We start from the raw sequence: 19,364 nt of genomic DNA on the forward strand, positions 1-19,364 counted from the left end.
ACTATTAAAACACTAAAATGATTTCTAAGCTTAAATGTTTCAAGCCAGTTTCCAGCAAGGCAAAATCTGCTTTCTCTATTCCTTTTTATTTGGAGCAACTTATCCCTTCTGGGCACTTTCTACTACCATTCCAGATATCAATCTTACACGAGAGGAGTTACTGTACGGGAGGGGTACCATCAACAGATCACACTTTATTCCATCATTCAGGCATACCAGAAGTAACCTATAAATTATGATGTGGTTGGAGGAATTTTGACTAGTCTGATGTCCCAGGTCACCTTTTTTAAAAAGAGATAAATGTATTTCTTTCAGTCAGTTATTGTTTACGTATCAGGCTATCTATATGTAACATTATCTAGTGTATTTGTATTTGTACACACATTTGGTGAAACTCAGGTAAAATGTCCGTTATTGACACAGAACAAAACAGAAATGTAATGGGATGGGAAGGGAATATCCTTATTTTCACAATGCAGCTTTAGGTGGATGATGTATGGATGAAAAAAAAAAAATGAGCAGAATTCATGCTCCCTGGTCTCCAAAATCTCTTAAAGGACAAGTTCACCTTCATAAACATAAGGATTGAGAGAATGTACAATGTAGCAGTATTAGTAGAACACATCATTGAAAGTTTGAGGAAAATCGGACAATCCGTTCAAAATTTATGAATTTTTGAAGTTTTTGTGTAGTAACCGCTGGATGAGAAGACTATTGCAGTGTGTGAATAACTTAGATGTCACATGCGTACAACAATATAAGGAAAATATAAAGAGAATTTCACAAAATTTCATCTCTTTAAAAAAGTACACATTCCCCCGACTCGTTACCTACAAATGTTATGGCTAATATTATTCCCCCTGCCTTTAGAAAGAGGCAAGTCAAGTGCTCTATTATTATGCGAAAAAAAGTGAAAATATGTTGAATTTTCTTTACATTTTCTTTATACTGTTGTACGCATATGACTCACAAGCTGTAGTAGTCTCCTCATCCAGCGGTTCCAACACAAAAATTTTAAAAATTCATAACTTTTGCATCGATTGTCCAATTTTCCTCAAACTTTCACTGATGTGTTTTACTAATATTGTTGCATTCTCTCAATCCTTATGTTTATGAAGGTGAACTTGTCCTTTAAAGTGCACCAATACCCTGGAAGTCCAATGTGTGTACAGCTAGAATACACAAAAACAACTATAATTCACTTGTGACAGCCCTGGTACATTATATGTATTTCGATAAATCAGATCATACAAAATTTTGTATATCTTAAAACAATTTGGCACTTGGGCTCTGCGGGTTTAACTTCTGCTCCGTAAGCGCCGGTACTGATATGTGCCCATACTAGCTATAATGGTATACGCATATGTTTTTATGAAATAATATCAAGATTCCATGTCAATTGGTTTAGTTGGAAGCGGGTACGCATTGCATATTACCATCGTTCAAGACGTACAATGTATTTGGGGGGAAAAAATATTCATAGCCTGATCGTTTGATCCAAAGAATCAGATGATCGACCAGTCTATTTCATGTTGTATTTTGTTTTTACTCTTTGATAAAATTTACATCTAAATCCAAATAAATAAAATCAGAGTGACAACAAATTCTAGTATTTTGCAGAGGGCAAATCTCAAGTACAATGTAGGCCTATACTCTACAAATATAGCAAACATAAACGTAATATTGAGGGTATTGGGACACTATAAGGCTTGGGCAATGCATACTTGTATACACAAAATCTCCATTCTAGATCTCTGTCATATCTATCATCACAGAAGTGAAAATAGTACTGCATAGTAGACAAGTCTAGCACAGGACAATATAAAGTGACTGGCGGCACTGGAGCAGGGAGGGTTGGCATTCATCGCATAACACACAGCCTACAATTTTTACTCTACGCCAAATGTCTCTGGGAGTTCGCTGGAGTGTGGGATAGTACTGGACAAACAAAATGTAGTAGCACTATTAGCAGCAAGTGCACAGGCCACAACCAGATGACTAATGATGAATAGCCTTCTCAATGACATACCGGTAGCCTACTCTGTGTACACGCCAACACACAGACACAACAGTCAGTCACTATGTTATGTGTCATGCAAACTAAACAGTACCGACACAAGTTGAGTTTGGTATCATCATTGACAACTTTTCTTGGTGCATTCCTGTATGCATTGGACTTTGACAACTGACATTACTAGTCAATTAATATTTTCACTGAAGCATACAAACGTGTACAACTTGTACAATTTGTACGCTTTATACAGGTACATTGATATCACAGCTCCGACCTACAGTTTACAAGCTGTAGTATAATGTATCATTCAGGCACACAGAAGGCAGTCATACTTAATAGACGTTAGAATTATAGACTTGCATTGTACAGAGTACCAGTGTACAATATCTCTAATTTCACTCATATCAAATAAAATCATGATGTCCTCTCCTTTTCAAGATGGCAAAATATCAAGTACTCTCTTCAAAGTACTATCAGCCTGCAATGAAATTTGTCATGTTTGACAACATCTGTGCCAAACCCCTTGCCAATAGATTAGAGCACATTAGAGATACACATGGGTGTACATGTACTTGTACACATGTACAGTACAACATGTAGGCTACAAAGTAGCCACCAAAATAACCACAGAAGTGCAACCACTATTTAACTATCCATTCCATAATGGCATGAAGATATTACTTGGCAAAGATTTTTGTGTTGTAATTTGGAATAAAACAGAAATTTTAGGAGTGGTACACCATTTATATTGCAAGGAGAAAATACCTTCAATCCTACATATTGTTATCACATCATAGCAGTTAGAAACAGCTTGAAAAACATCCTGGATTGGAAGTGTACAACAATTGCCATGATTGCATAATGGCACAAAGTATAATAAAATCTGACACAATTTTGTCCTAACTTCCATCGCAAATCATACCCTGCATCTCCCAAAATAATTTACATGTAATCATGAGCACTTGTGAACAATACGCATTTTGTGCACTTCTACATAACTATGCACAACCACACAAACATACATGTACAGCTGTAAGTCCCTCATCTCCAGTTTACAGTGTACGATACGCAGGCCTATTACTCTAAACTTCTCGGAAATGTGATGTGACAGTGTCACAAGCAACATGCTGTTTTTCCTCACTCCCAGAAGTCAACCAATTTGTTGAACCCACTCCACAGGGAGTACAGTGAGCCCTTTCAGACTGTCAAATGATCTGGATCTAAACTTCTAAAATGCAGTTTTAAACGTACAGTATGTATTTGGAAGTAGGACCTATGTATGTAATGAATACAAAATGTACAAGTTCAGACATATTTTTGTCTCCTCACTGTCTGCCCACTAAAAGCAGACAACATTCCATATGAAAGCTGTGTCAAAAACTACATTAACTGTCAAACACAAACTTTGTGCAAAACTCTCACTAATCACATGCAAATGTACGTACAGTTGTATGTAGTGGGGTAAACAAAATATGCGTGCCATACAATACTACAGTTGTTGTATTGTGGGAGTGAATAGGTCAAGCAGAGTGTCAATCCCTAACTGTGTTTGAGCAATCTATTCAGATACAATGTTTGTTACTATTCAGATACAGTACATGTATGTTTTGAGTAGCAAACATAAACACCAAAAACTAAGCAAGACTTTAAAGTAATCACTGCAGAATCTCGTCTGGCCAAACTACAATTGAGAAGCTTATTTGGGGTTTCTAAACATGATTTGCCAGGTAAATTTGTGTGAAAATTTACTTGATACATGTAGCATGAAATGTGTTTCTACATATTAAGTGTGTTCACAAATGAGTTCTTTCGTAAGTGGGTAACTCCTCAGGTCGTGCCAGGAATCTCCCTCATTTCTGGCCCAGAGCGATACTCAATTAGGAGTAATCAGGAAATCACTGATAACACAGTGCTCAGGACCTCTTTCTTGCCTCCTCCTCCTCTGTAAGCTACAAAATACCATGAGTAACATAACCTTACAGAAATATATCCATCACTGTAATGAGACCATTTGGAGCTGTTTCAACAAGAAAAGGAAATGTAATTTACTTGTACAGACAAGTACAGTATGACAGAATGGTAACATGCACGTTTCACTTTGTAGCACTGATTTAATAACCAAGCATACAGCTCATGTTTAGTACAAATAATGCACAGGTGAGAGTGCAATAGTGGAAATGCAGCCCACTCGAGGGTTACCCGGTACTTAACCGGTGAAACATGCACGAGGCGCAGCGGAGTGCATGTTCCACGACACTGAATACAATGTACCTGTGTGTGAGCTGCATCTCCACTAATGTCACAAAATTAAACCAGTGCATTATTTGTTTAATACAAAGTAGGTCTCAGGGTGGTTGCATAAACTTTTTTTTCATTTACCTTTTGGAGATAATACCAGTCAGCTACATGTACACTGTAGAACTTGCTCAAAAGCCAAGATGCTCAAAGAAAAGTTCTAATCATCTGTTACTACATGTACATGTACACCTGTACATGCTGCAACTGAAGACAGGCTTACATTGTACATACATGTACACGTACTATACATGTACAAAGTGTACAATTGTACTTCAAAATAAAATACACCTGTAAGTGGCTGTATGCAGCTACTGTACTAACATACATTGTATGTTGTAGTACTTGTTAAATTATACACACTGCCCATCAGAAACCTGTGATCTGATTTCATATACATTGTAAAGCAGGTCGGACGAACTGAGGACTTCAATGGATTCAATAATTAATGTCATGGAAACTCTCAGGGTCTGGCACTAACAACTACCCTCATCTATCATAACCACGACCAGGTGATAATCTGGACATGCCGTATCAACGAATGTGTACTTTAGCATACCTCACACAAAGTATCAATAAACTCTGGATATCTTGGGCATACCTTACATAACTCCTATCATTGCACATGCTGTAACCAAAGCTGTACAGTATAATACTATCAATCAGCTACTGGGACTCCGTATAAAGTGAGAAGGTTACTGATGTACAGCATGCCATCACCATATCCCATGCATTTTATTAGAAGAAGTAACACTTCATGATACTGGTACACACATGTAGGACCTAAATGTACATTGTACATCTGTGTATTTTATGAGCATCCCTACTACAAGGCTTCACTGTGTAATATCTGGACTCATAGACCCCGTTTACAGTGCGGGGCTGGGCCGAGCCGCGGCCGAGCCCAGCCTCAATTGCGGGGCCAAGCCCGCAATTTTGTCCGTTTACACTGCCGGGTTTGGCCGCGCTTTTAATTCAAACCTTTCAATATTTTGTAGTAGTGGCGCTCTGCATGTAAACAAACACAATTTCGTATAGTCTGGTTTTCAGACCCTTTGTAAACTGGATTCCGTAGTGACGAAGTCGCCGTTTGGGTAAAGGCCTTTGCCGCAGGAAAAATCCCTTTGCAGGACAAAACCACCTTAAACTATCCTAGCTTTCGACGTTGAGGGGGTTAAAGAGACTGCACAGTACTGGTTGAGGTAGGGATTCATGTTTTGAACATTCCTAAGTGAGATAATGAAAAGCCTCTTATGAAATATGAAAGAGCATGTAATTTTAAGAAGGATTCAACGTTTATTTGATGAAAATTGGTTTTCAAATGGCTGAGAAATCAAAAAAAGTGCTAATAATAAAGGCGACATGCCCCAACTTTATCAGTATCTCTTTGTTTCACCTTGTTTTTGGATATCTCAGCCATTTTTAAAACCGATTTTCATTGAATAAACTTTTGATACCCCTTAGAACTGCATGCTCTTTGACATCTCATAGAGTGGTTCCTGAATATCTCACAAAACGTTTCATAGCTAAATCTTCACCTCAACCAGAACTGTACACACCCTTTAATATCCTGAATAGCGAAATAGTATGGGCAGAGGGTTTGGAAGCCAGACTAAAACTGGCCGCGCATTTCGTCCAGTTTGCATTTACACTGAGAAAAGGCCGGGCTCGGCCGTGGCCAAGACCACCTCCAGAGCGAGGCCAAAAGCGAGGCCAATTTTGGCCCCGCATTTGGCCTTTTGCGTGTTTACACTGAAGCGGGGCTGGGCCGCGCCTCGCACTGTAAACGGGGTCTAACATTGTACGTAGTTGGACATCCGTTTCATTCTACGGTACTTGTGAATTATGAAAACTGCTGAGTGTCATCAGAGTTCAAGTTTGCACATGTGTACAGTACATGTTGCATCTCTGATGTACGTTTGTAGTGTACAGGTAATAGTGTACAGCTACTGTACACAAGGTGCATTTTCATATGGTACATGCTTGTACAGCTACAATTTTGTACCCTTGATAGTGGCTTGTATGAGGTGCACTACACATTGTACATGTACAAAATTGTATGTGCTGCTAACCAGCAAGGAGATACAATTAGTAATTACAATAGATACCTGCAAATGTATACTACATTGTACTATACAATGTACATACAATGCTAACAAGTTACAGTACATTTTATGTCATCAAACACAGCTACATTAGGGCCCCAGTGACATAAGAAAACTAGAGCACTCGCACAGAGGAGACCTGTTCGAGTACATGTGCATCCCCAAAACCCGTCTCCCATACCCCATCTGGATTACTTTTTAGGCCAGAATGTTGTATAATAATGCAACTGTCGCAGGATACAATAAAATCCAATGAGAAATGAGGCTTGTGTATAACAAGGAATATGACATGTTGTCCTATAAAAGTTTGAACACTGAGAGCGCTGGCAATGAAAACTTTTGTTACCTATTTAACTCCCTCCATAAACCTCAATAGCAAGTTCGAATAAAATATCCAACAAGAAATGTGGCTGATAGAGCATGCACAAGAAATGTGACTGGCATCCACGTTGGAGCACTGAGGGCACCACCATCACAAACTGTTGTGTCCTACAGTGTACATGTACATACATTGTAATACTGTATACGCCGTTATTTTCGCGAGGGTTTAATTTTCGCGAATTTCGCGAATTGCAGTTGGATTGCGAATTTAACAATACGCGAAATTGTCTCCATGCGCTTTGTTGATAGAGCATTAACGTAAGCGTCGGCGTCAATTCGCGAAAACAACACCTCGCGAAAATGTCTATGACCTCGTCATTCGCGAAAATATCTGTACGCGAAAATAACGGCATATACAGTATGCAGAATGACCATCTATTCATCTATCCTTAGCAAGTCTGAATAAAATCCCATAAGAAATGAGGTTACATGTACTATACTTGTAGTACATACAAGAAATATGACATGGCATCCCTCAAAGTCGGAACAATGAGGGCGCTGTTAATGAAAAATTTTTGTTACCTAGAATAACCCTCCACAAACCTCCATAGCAAGTTTGAATAAAATCCGACAAGAAATGTGGCTTATATTGTAGCAAGAAATGTGACATGCCCTCCAAGTCGGAACACTGAGGGCGCCGTCACCACAAAATGCTGTGTCCTTCATATAGAATGACCACCCATACACCTCCTTAGCAAGTCTGTGAATAAAATCCGTTGAGTAACAATCAAGTTATTGCATAAATAATCACTTTTGCAAATTTTGACATGATCAGGGTGACCTTTGACCCTGTAAAAGGTGGAACAATGAGGGCAGCATTATCAATAAGTATACGTGTATAGATTTGACAACGATACACATTTACAGTCTGTACATACCAAATTTGAAAAAAAAAAATTGGTCAAGAAACAAGGCCAGCGTTGCACACACAAGCATGAGGCAGACCCTGTTAAATTTACCTTTTCATGTATAAAGACGGAACGAGCGAGGGCGCCATCACTAAAAACAATAGGCGTCTTCGTTTTACCATAATACACCTTCATGCCAAATTTGAAGATGATCTAAGAAGAACTGCAGCCAGTAGAGCGCTCACAAGAAAATATCTGCGGCGGACGCAGCGGCAGCGCAACGAGGCCAAATCCACAGTATCCTCCGAACTCTGTTCGGGGGATGCAATAAATTAGAACATGCCTGTATAATATGTTTTTTTTTTTTTAAATCATTCCATCAATCAATCTTTCAAACTGTCATGTCAGCCAAAAGTTGATGTACAAATCAAATGAAAGAGTATTGACCAGTGATCACATGACCATGCTGCCTTTGGGGGATCCATAGGATGCCCCATTACCAGGTCGACAACGTTCAAACAGTTTTGGAATGTTTACTATTGTACTTCTTCAGTAGTACGTACTGTACACTGTACATTGTAGGCCCTACAGTATTGTTACTTATTATATTGTACAACTGTGTATCTGTTACTATTTACAGTGTATTTGTTCTTTAATGTCTTCTTTAAAAGAGCTTCATCAGCCTATTCTCCTCTTACCAGCAGATTGGCAGGATTGTACATTATGCCCGGAAATGTGGGCTTGGATGTGGTCATGACCTTTGTTCTACCCAGGTGACTCATTCATTGTGGTCTCGCCCACCCACTGTCTCTTTACACTGACTGTGGGGTCGCTATTGATTACTATTTACTAATGGCAGTATACCGTCTGTGACTACCGACACAGCTATTATAACAGAAAGTGGCGTGGAAATTACATGTACCGGTACTAAGAGTGTGTTACAGTGTGTGTACACGATGCATCTGCAGGTGCACCTAAGCTAAGCCCATATAATCACGAACAAATCTTGACAAAATCCCTACTAAATTCAAACCATCATGGTCATGTGCATTGTACAAGTACGTAAATCATTACACATCCTACAGTCCTACTGAACAATTTGTATATATCAGATACATGTATGGAGAACAGGGGGCACTTTCAATATCAGGTAACGTCAGTCAATTTCATTTACCATCGTACAAATTGTAGTTATATTTCTTTCCTCAAAAAGGCAAAATTGGTATTGCAGTATCTACACGTAGATACACTAAATACAAACAAAACTGAAGCTTGATGCTGAGAGGTCAGCCTTAAGGTAAATTATCCTTATTTTAATAGTCTTTTTACTTTTGTGATAACAGCCATATTTGATACTGTAAACCACTCTTTGCAAAGATAAAAGATGTTATTAAGGATAGCAGCTCTTGCTAGAATACAGACTGTAGCAACTTCCCGTAGCAACAACCAATCAGGAAGCTGGATTTTTGTTGTTACATTGACAATTGCCATTCCAGCAAGAGTTGCCATCATAGCAACTTTTTGAAGAAATGGGGCCCAGGTCATGCCCATTGTATACAAGTTGTATGCATGGACAGATTACAACTGTAGAAATACGCGTACAGTTATGCACATACAGTACATGCATGTACACTGAAGGTATACATTGTACTATGATCACTTGAGAAAAAACACATACACGCATACAGTACATTCAAGGTGCTACATTTACAGGCGCTTGCCTGATTGCCCAAGGCAAGTGCAACTAAAAGTCAGGCAAGTGTTTTGGAACAATGAGAAAAATGCTTGCCAAAATTGAGCAAGCACTCCCCCCCCCCCCCCCCCCCCTTCAAATCCACAAAGTCAACCATACTTACACATTAGCCCAAAGATGATGACTGTTAAAATGATGAAATGCACTTTGATTTTATTCCAGTACCGGTAACTTTCCAACACATACAGTATGTGAAGAAACCCCAATGCAATGTAACACCAACACTTGATTGAACCAATTTTGTTACTCAAATGTGTTTACGCATGTGAATCAACGCATGCTGTCTATGCAAATTATTGTGTTTTATCAAGCACTATACTATACAACTGATTTTCTGTATCATTTTCTTATATTTTGGGACTTTCTTTTAGGGCAAGTAAACTTCATATTCGGTCAAGAGTTCTGCAACCACTTGAAAATCTGCTTGCCCTACCAGGCAAGTGGTAGAAAAAAAAAAAATTACGTACATGTACACTGTACAATGTACCATGATGACATTGTACATCATGTACAATGTATGTTTATCATGTCCATAAAATTCTATTTACGTAATGTACAATTGTACATGTACATACAAGTACAAATTGTATGTACATGTGTACAGTGTAGCGATATACAGTGTGTGTACTGTTAATCAAACTACTTACTGTACTGTACAGACTGTACTGTACAAGTACATGTACACTGTACAACATATGCATGCCTTTTTAATAGAAGTTTGAATACCGATACCAAGGCTCAATGGGTTACATAGTAGGAATAAAGGCAGCATGTTCATCACTAGTGCTCGCACACAGTACATTGTATTTCACCATGGACTAGCCCGACCAGACGCTGTAAGTACGCTGTGCGAATACAGCGTCTGACAGGCGAGGCATGCAGCTTCAAAGTGAGGAACCTCAACACAACTAAAAAACTTATGAAAATTTATACTTTTCACCTACCAACAGAATACGTTACTCACGCTAAATGCATGCTTGTATTACAGAAGAATTTTTCACCGTACCGGGTCCATAGAGAGCCCTTGCGATAAGTCCGTGGAACAAAAAAATGACAATTTCTGGCGCAATTCCTGACCGTCCAGAGTTTATCGTTGCAGAATTCAAAGTGGCGCCTTCCTCTCAGCGAATTATGCGCATGTAAAGCGAGCGCGGTGTATGCGTTGAGAACGTACTGTATTACAGAACCTACAGTACATCGTATTGCGTATGGCCTACTGCCTAACGTCGTCTGCTGCGGAGAGATCTTGTGCGTGTGTGTGGTGCGTGCTTGAGTGTAGCAGCACGGTCCATAGCATACAGCTCTATGGGGCATTCACGTCACGTACATATACATTATGTGTACATTCAAATTGGCCTGGCGTGAAAGACAATGTACCGTTTTGACATGCTGGATATAATCATAAATTTCAGTAAGTTTCATAACGTAAATTTGAATGCTGATATAGAGTCTTATTATTGAAGATTGTATTAGATGAGTTTGAGGTGACAAAAATGGTCTTAAGTATCAAAATTCACAGCGATCGGAATCCGATTGCAGAGCTCTCTTCGTGATTGGTGGTCCCGCCTGTACAGCCCTGTCGTGACGTACCTATGTACAAGTGTACAGCGACTGGGCTGTGTATAGTTAACCATGGACATACAGTGCACACAAAGTTCATTGATGACAGATTTCACAGGTGTACAGGATGAGTCAATTTCAGAAAATGAAACTGTGCCAAAAATGCAATACAACTTACAAACCCTTTATACTCCTCAATGTGTGCATATTGCTGAATCAAAGCCACGTACAATGTGCATTCGTACCAGTTACACAATATGAATCAGAAAAGAAATCATTTTCCATGCTTTCAAGGGGATGCTTCTGAATAACAAATCACCTACTGATAGTCCTACATTCGTAATCCAGAAACCACTACTAATAATGAGAACAGTCCACAGATTACACATACTGTACAATAACATGTTGGTTTGGGTATTTATACAAAGGTAGCAATGAGATTTTTGGCTTGAATAAATGTACAGTATTGAATAGCACCCTGGCTTCTACTCTGAAACGACTCTAGTGCAATCTATTGTACACGTACAGTTGTAGGTACAGCTGTACACGTACAGTAGGGCAAGTCCAAGATAACACGCATGTTACGTATTTGCATAATCATTTGCATAATCCCTAAATTTTTATATCAAGTTAAACTATTTGAGGAACTTCTCATGTCCACATATTAATCAAATATCATTTGCTTTCCTTTGAATAGATATGAATTTTTATAAATGTCCCATACATACAATTGTACATAACGCTGTGTTTTACATTTATGCAAATAAAGCCCTTGAAATTTGCATAAATGTACATAATATCATTTTTTTCCTCCATGGAAATCAAAACTTCGACTCATAAGCTTCAAAATGATACCAAATATGTCAATATTGAGCAACGATGAAATTTTGCCTTCTGAGGGGACCTTATCTTGGACTTGCCCAGTAGTACATTGTAATAGTTGAACCTGTCTAAGCGGCCACCCGTCTACAGCAGGCCTTGAAATAGGATTTTGGAGGGGCAAGGCCATCTAGAAAAGGGCACTTTTTCTAAGAGGCCAGCCATTAAAGGGCACTTAGGTCAGTCAGAGGGGCACCAAGGCCACATTGGAAAGGGCATGTTGGGTGTTTATAAATACACATGTACGTGATGTGAATGCCCCATAGAGCTGTATGCTATCGACCGTGCTGCTACACTCCAGCAGCGCACGCACGCATAAGATCTCTCCGCAGCAGACGACGTTAGGCAGTAGGCCATACGCAATACGATGTAGGTTCTGTAATACAGTACGTTCTCAACGCATCTGCCGCGCTCGCTTTGGAGCACTTCCGGCGCCATTTTGCTTTGAGCATGTGGGCATGAATGCAGAGTGAGAGAGATAGCAATGCTCGCAGCTGTCCGACAGGCCTGGCATTTTTTAGCATGGCTTGCGACCACTTGCTCCGGCCCGCCGCTGCCTAGCTAGTAACTCTATAGCCACTGCGCTGCGGAGGCATTCGGGACGGTAAAAGCCGGTCGGGCGTACATGTACGTACACGTCGTCTCGTATCTCGGAAAGATACTTTGAGTTTGAATCAGATATATTGGGACGCGAGTGAACTGAAGGTATGATATTTGAGATCAGGAAAGTTGTTTAAGCTTACTAGTATTGTGTAGACTTTGAGAAAGGGCGTATTATACAACCAATACGTCATAAATAATAACTTTTATTCTAAAAGGGCACCACGGCCACAAGAAAAAGGGCACAGTTTTTTTGGCCGTAACTTTATCAAGGAAAAAAAGGCATTGCGGCCAACGAGAGGGGCACCAACGGCCATGGCTGTCGGTGGCCGTCACTTAATTCAAGGCCTGCTACAGTGACCACCTGCTTATAGTGGCCATCTGCATGAAATTGCTGTATTATAGACCCTTTTATAATATATAGCGGCCAGCGGCCACTCATTTTGTACCCCATAGTGAATATCAAACTGCTTATAAATGGCGGCCACAAAAATTTAGCTCAATCATTAAATCAGCCATGAATATGTTAGCTTTTACGTTCATTGCGTAAATTCTACCAAGTCCTATCAAAAGGACAGAAGTACAGGTAGGCTAAAAGAAATGTAAAATAAGGTAAATTGTAAACTAGAAATATCACTTAAGGTGATTAATACCCCCGCCCCGTGACGACAGTCTTACCCAAGGAATGATCTTTCCTTGATCTTCTGCCATTTAAATGCCGTTACCATGGCAACGCAGCTTCCAACACGTCCGAAAAATATGTCTTGCACATCTTCCCACCAAGACTATTGTGTGTGCCACATTTCATAAGCTTTTGTCAAAAACTGAGGAAGTAGTTCAATCCACAAGATCTTTCCTTGATCTTCCGCCATTAATATGCCGTTACCATGGCAACGCAGCTTCCGACACATCCAAAAAATATGTCTTGCACATCTTCCCACCAAGACCAATGTGTGTGCCACATTTCATGAGCTTCAGTCGAATACAGAGGAAGTACAACTCGGTAGTTCAATCCGCAAGATCTTTCCTTGATCTTCTGCCATTTATATGCCGTTACCATGGCAACGCAGCTTCCGACACGTCCGAAAAATATGTCTTCCACATCTTCCCACCAAGATCAAGGTGTGTGCCACATTTCATAAGCTTTGGTCAAAAAACTGAGGAAGTAGTTAAATCCGCAAGATCTTTCCTTGATCTTCTGCCATTAATATGCTGTTACCATGGCAACGTACTTTCGGGTACTGTCAAAAAATGCGTCTTGCACATCTACAACCAAAGGCACACATCTGTACCAAGTTTCATGGAAATTGGGCAAAAACTGAGGAAGTAGTTTGCAACACAAAATTTTCCATCATTTTGGCTCATAATATGTGAGCTGTTACCATGGCAACATACTTTTTGTCACTGTCAAGAAATGTGTCATGCTGACCTATATCCTAAGACAAACATTCAATATGAATTCCATGAGAATTGGAAGAACACTGATGAAGCAGTTTTGCCATGAAGCATTTTGCCCTATATTTTACCAATAACATGCCGTTACCATGGCAACGCACTTTTTGACACTGCGGAAATATGTGTCTTGCACATTAACATATTCAGATGAACATCTGTACCTAATTTCATAAGAATTGATCAAAAACTGTGGGAGGAGTTCGCAACGCAAGATTTGTACCCATTTTTGCCCATAATATGCCGTTACCATGGCAACGTACTTTTGGGTACTGTCAAAAAATACGTCTTGCACATCTACAACCCAAGGCACACATCTGTGCCCAGTTTTATGGGAATCGGTTGAAAACTGAGGAAGTAGTTCGCGACGCAAGATTTGCAACGGACCGACCGCCCGACCGACCGCCCGACCGACCGCCCAACCGACCGACCGCCCGACCGACCGCCCGACCGTCCGCTGATTCCTATATACCCCCTTCAAACTTCGTTTGGCGGGGGTATAAAAAGAAAAAAAGTCCCCATATCAGAGCTGCTCACACAAACTTATTTGTTTGGGGTTTTTTTAAAGAATATCATGCGGTATTTTATGCTACATACTATCATACAATGCAAGTGTTGAAATTCAAAATGGCCACTGACCTGTCTATAGTGGTCACTTTGTCATTTCCCTAGGGTGGCCACTGTTGTATACTGTCAAGTTCATACATTGTGTAAACTGTCCTTAAACTGTATTCATCTACAATGTACATGTACATTGTACTGTATATCATCACTCAAATCAAAATTTAAGTAATATTTGCGTACGTCTTTTCACAAACATTCAAACTACAATGAGCATTGTACTGTACACAATGTACATTGTACTCTACATTATAGCACTTTTCAGAAGTATATGAAAATTCAAGTCATGCATACAAATGTAGTACAAACTCACTATATCACGTCATTTATCTTAAATTCAACAAAAAACCCTGACAAATGCTGAATGAAAACTAATTCCAGAATATCAAATCATAACCCTACTGCACGCCTTAAAAAAAATAAATAAAAAAATAAAAAATAAAAATCCAAGGATCATGCTTTAGAAGACTCCCTGGTGGATTGGGAGGGGGGGGGGGGGGGAGGAGGGATGCTGCTGAATGTAAGAAATGTGTGTGTTGGGAGATAACAAAACTTATGAAAAAAGTGTTTAAACACAACAAAGTAGTAGCTCAAGCTGGTCATCTCTCTTCTCCCTTGTAATTTACTTTTGTACAATATTGTGAGTCAAATTACCTAATAATTTAAAAATCTTGGCATATAATGTAGAAAACCAAGTACAGTTCGACCTCGATTATCCGGCCTCCTTTTATCCGGATATCTCTATTATCCGGACGCGTTCACGCAGTGAAGGACTTTTTTTTTCATCCAAAAATTGAGAAAAAACAGTGACTTTAAACTCAATTAAAATTTCTACAAAACTCACACGATTTACCTACAATATTCCCGACAGAACTAACATAAATTCACACCACATTATCATCGTAAAAGTAAGCAGTCATTACCACCGTTGCGGGGTACGCTACCTGCCTAGCTGCCAGTGCACTGGGACGGCAGCTTGGACGGCAGCTATATATACATTAACATTGTGTCTCCCATATCCGGCCAATTCGCTTATCCGGATGAGCGCCGGTCACGACATGGCCGGATAATCGAGGTCGAACTGTACAAAAAGGAAGAGCCACAAAACTGGTACATTGTACCTGGTCTAAGATCTTCACCTTTGCCTTTTATGAACAGAGATTGATACACCTTGGACTCCAGCTTTGCTTTAATGCTGGTTGAAGGGTGATATCATTGAAGCTTTCCTGCTCTTTCACAGATATCATCAAAATAAATGTACATGTACATGTAGTGCCTGACCTACATTGTAGGCCTGACAGATGAATACACACACATGAAGAAATGGTAAAAAAACAAATAACTTCACACTAATTACACTGGTCTATCAAGAGTAAAACCACCAGTTTTCTGACACTTAAGCTTTTCTGCAATATTTGTTGAACTCAAATATACAAAATCATATCTACCCCAATGTATGTTAAATATACCAAACTACTTTTTCTCAATGTTGTTTTTGTTAAACACATCAGAAAATTTCACAAAATCCCCAAATATTATCACCTTGATAATCCCCCAGAATCCGTCCAGCCTCTCCAGAATTTGGACGCACGCTTTGCGCGCTTAATGTCAATGTGTGTACAAGGCCGCTGAAAAATGCGCTGCGCCATACCTTGTTTGCACAAGGTTGCTTCTTCTTCTTCTTGGTTATTCTTCCTTCGGTATTCGGAGATCAGCGGTTATCCATGTCAAGCAGTGAGGTAGTGTCCAGGCGTACCGGTACAAGGTGAATTTTAAGAATGTATCGGAGGCAGTGGGTCGTAATGTTGGTAAAATTGAAATTGAAATTGAAATTGATCAGGTTTATTGCCATCCAAAAAACACACAGACGGATGAAAAGTCCGAAGACTTATAATTCCTGTTTACAAAACAAATTATACATAAATACGTGAAGATATCTTATACAATGTACAATGCAAAGAATATTATCACTAAACAAAGATTAAAATAGTAAACAATCGTTACCAAAAATCTACGAACAAATAAAATAGACACCCCAATGACCTCATACATTGTAGATTGCACTGTATAATACTCTTTATATGCATATATCTCCATCTATTTTTCCTTTGTTTATATTTCATATCAAAATCAGCCTCTCCTTTTAGTCAAATCCGAGGGGAATGGATAACATTCGGCGATTTACGTGTTGAAGCTTGTAGTTGAAGCTGGAGGTGCCAGAAAGGAGAGGGAGTAAATTGAGCTTGGCAAGGAGCTGCTTACAGTAAGGGATGGAGGGGGTGTTGTTTGCCAGTGCATGAAGGAGGATCCTGTGTTCGAATCTGTCTGAGGGCAGTGTGACTAGTTGTCCTAAGGAGAGGATTTAACAAAGGAGATCAGCTTAAAGGGAGAGAGGAAGGATGCCTGTCAAAAGGAAGACAGCTTCATTCACAGCACTTTTTGGGAGGCCAAGGAGTTTCTTGAAAGAAAGAGCCTGTGCAGAGTCAAGCTTTTCCTGCGATCATTTGCTGAGCTTCACTACTGCAATCCCATACAACATCCTGGGGATACATACAGTATGCGGACCACAGCTTTGCAATGACGGGAGGCCAAAAGTTGTTCCATGAGGCCGAACCGCCAATGAGGGAAAATAGGGTGTTATATCCCTTTGTGATGATGTTAGGAATCGGGTCTTGACGTTGCGTTGATTTGGTGATGCCTAGGTAAGGGTGTTGGTTAACTTCCTGAATTTGTTAATCGTTCAGATGCTACATATATGTAGGTGCGTGTATTGTTGTATTTGTGGCAGAAGACTAAGATGGCACTCTTCGTTAGGTTGATCCTGTATTTCCAGGTAGTAGCATACATGTAGGTGTGGGTGATGCTGAGCATCCTTTGCAGCTCCTACATTGATGAAGCAATCGGGGCAACATCATCTGCCAAGACAATTACTCCAGCATACAGATTATGAAAGTGGCAGCCCAGGTCTTCAGCTCTCAGTATCTTTATAAGCCCATCTATGAAGATGTTGTAGAAGAGAGGGGAGAGGATTCCTCCTTGCCAAACTCCTTTCTGTAGTGGGAAAGTGGAGCTGACATCACCTTTCCACAAGACTCGACTAGCTGCTCCTTTGTACATTTCCGCGAGAGTGCTTTGAGCTTCAGACGGTATTGGCGTGGTGGAGAGCTTCTACAGTGTAGGACATTGCGGTGCCCGTTGGTGTCCGAATTCTGGCTACAATGTGTAGTTGGCACTTGCATTCAACCCCTCAAAGTCACTGCATCTGCACGTACAGAGATTGTTTTTCTTTTGTGTTTTTGAGGATACCATCACACTCTGAGCTTGTGATAAGCGAAAAATCTCGCAGAAAATCTGTGTATTTCTCAATTTTTAGCGCTTTTTCGGCGACCCCGATTCTTAACACAAGACTTAATTCACGTATGCCGTACATCGTACGCTTTGGAAAAGTTGCGCCGATTCTGCATTTTTGATGGCGAAATTTGGGATTTTAGATGGATTTTTGGAGGTGACTAAGGAACTTTCCTGTTGTGAAAAATAGTGCCAGTGCAGTGTGTGTGTGTGTATGATATGTATGTGTTGATGGTCTATATCGTATACAGTATTTCTTGAGCACTCACCACTAGAATCTAAAGTTAGATCTTCTTCTTTGATGAGAGTGACCGCAATCAACTTGCTGATTATTCTGTCACTTTCGGGGAGGTCTAAGTTATGCAAGTCTTCAAAGAGTTCAAGAGTCGAAGCAGTTGCAGTAAGTTATAATCATCATCCAAATGAATATAAGAATTTATAAATAAATAACCAATAAACTGACAAGTACATCAATAACAGTAATAATAACATCAATAATGATGAAAAATGAGTGCTAAGCAACTACTACTGGGCCGAGGCTCGTCACACAAATGTGTCGATGCCGATGGTATTGGCCTCGACCACCTACGGGGTCTGGGGTAATCTGTTCCAGTCAAGATCTACACCCACCCGGCACCCGGCACCCTTTTTATTTAGCTTTGGCCTTGCACCCTTTTGAATTTGAACAATAACATAGACTAGCTATTACATAAAATTACAATGTGCAACTTGTAGGTATGATTCTTTTTATGTATCATTTTAGTTGAAAAAATATTGCAGAATAGCTCAAGTGTCCGAAAACTGGTGGTTTTACTCAGAATGAATGATCACGGCAACTATCCATCTCTATTTTATATCGGATCATGGATTTGATTACTGACACAATTTGTAACACCTGGGACTACAAGATGCCGGCCTACGCCTAGCTAACACACGATGACAGCCGTAATCTCACTCCGCTACTCATGATCATTTATCGTTCGTGTTTCACAACTTACCACTATCCCCTATGATTAGGAGTTTGAATAAGTGGTCATACTCCCTGGCCATTGTGTGGTTTATCCGTTTTATCCTTCCAAACTGTAATAAATTCGTGTATTTAGACCGTCCTGTCAACAAACTTGGTTCGACTCCGGAAACACGAACACACGAAATGATATGGAAAATCGCCCCTCCTAAAGCTATGACGTCACACGAATAACATGCCTAATCGTACGAATGCACACTTTTCATATGGGACGTGCGATGCGGGATTTGTGTGTGTGACATTCATAATATGTATGCATGTGTGGTGCACGTACGGCGTGTGTGTGTGTGTGTGTGTGAGTGTGTTGTGTGTTTATGTGCGTTCACGTCTGTGACTTGCTCGGAGAGTTGGCGCAGCGCGCTAGCGCGGGTGGGTTTTCGATGGAGAAATGGGGAGAGACATTGCATAATGCATTTTCTACGTACGATAAGTACTTTACAGCGCGAGCGGAGCACTAGGCAGCGATGGTGGGATGGCAGCC

General features: G+C 40.0%; 1 protein-coding gene across 1 annotated transcript in view; it reads right to left on the reverse strand.

Annotated features, from left to right (window-relative positions):
• Nucleotides 1-18,995, reverse strand: part of LOC139724075 (ras-related protein Rab-35-like) — a 35,532-nt gene extending 16,537 nt beyond the window's left edge. Inside the window, exon 1 of the mRNA XM_071635279.1 lies at nucleotides 18,855-18,995. Coding sequence (XP_071491380.1) covers nucleotides 18,855-18,906 — 52 coding nt within the window. The 5' untranslated portion in view covers nucleotides 18,907-18,995. The remainder of the gene's footprint in view (nucleotides 1-18,854) is intronic.
• Between the last annotated feature and the right edge of the window lie 369 nt (nucleotides 18,996-19,364).

Source organism: Diadema antillarum, unplaced genomic scaffold, assembly GCF_040938485.1.
Source record: "Diadema antillarum isolate AM-2024a unplaced genomic scaffold, OU_Dant_1.0 scf00000206, whole genome shotgun sequence".
In the NCBI taxonomy this organism is placed as follows: domain Eukaryota; kingdom Metazoa; phylum Echinodermata; class Echinoidea; order Diadematoida; family Diadematidae; genus Diadema; species Diadema antillarum.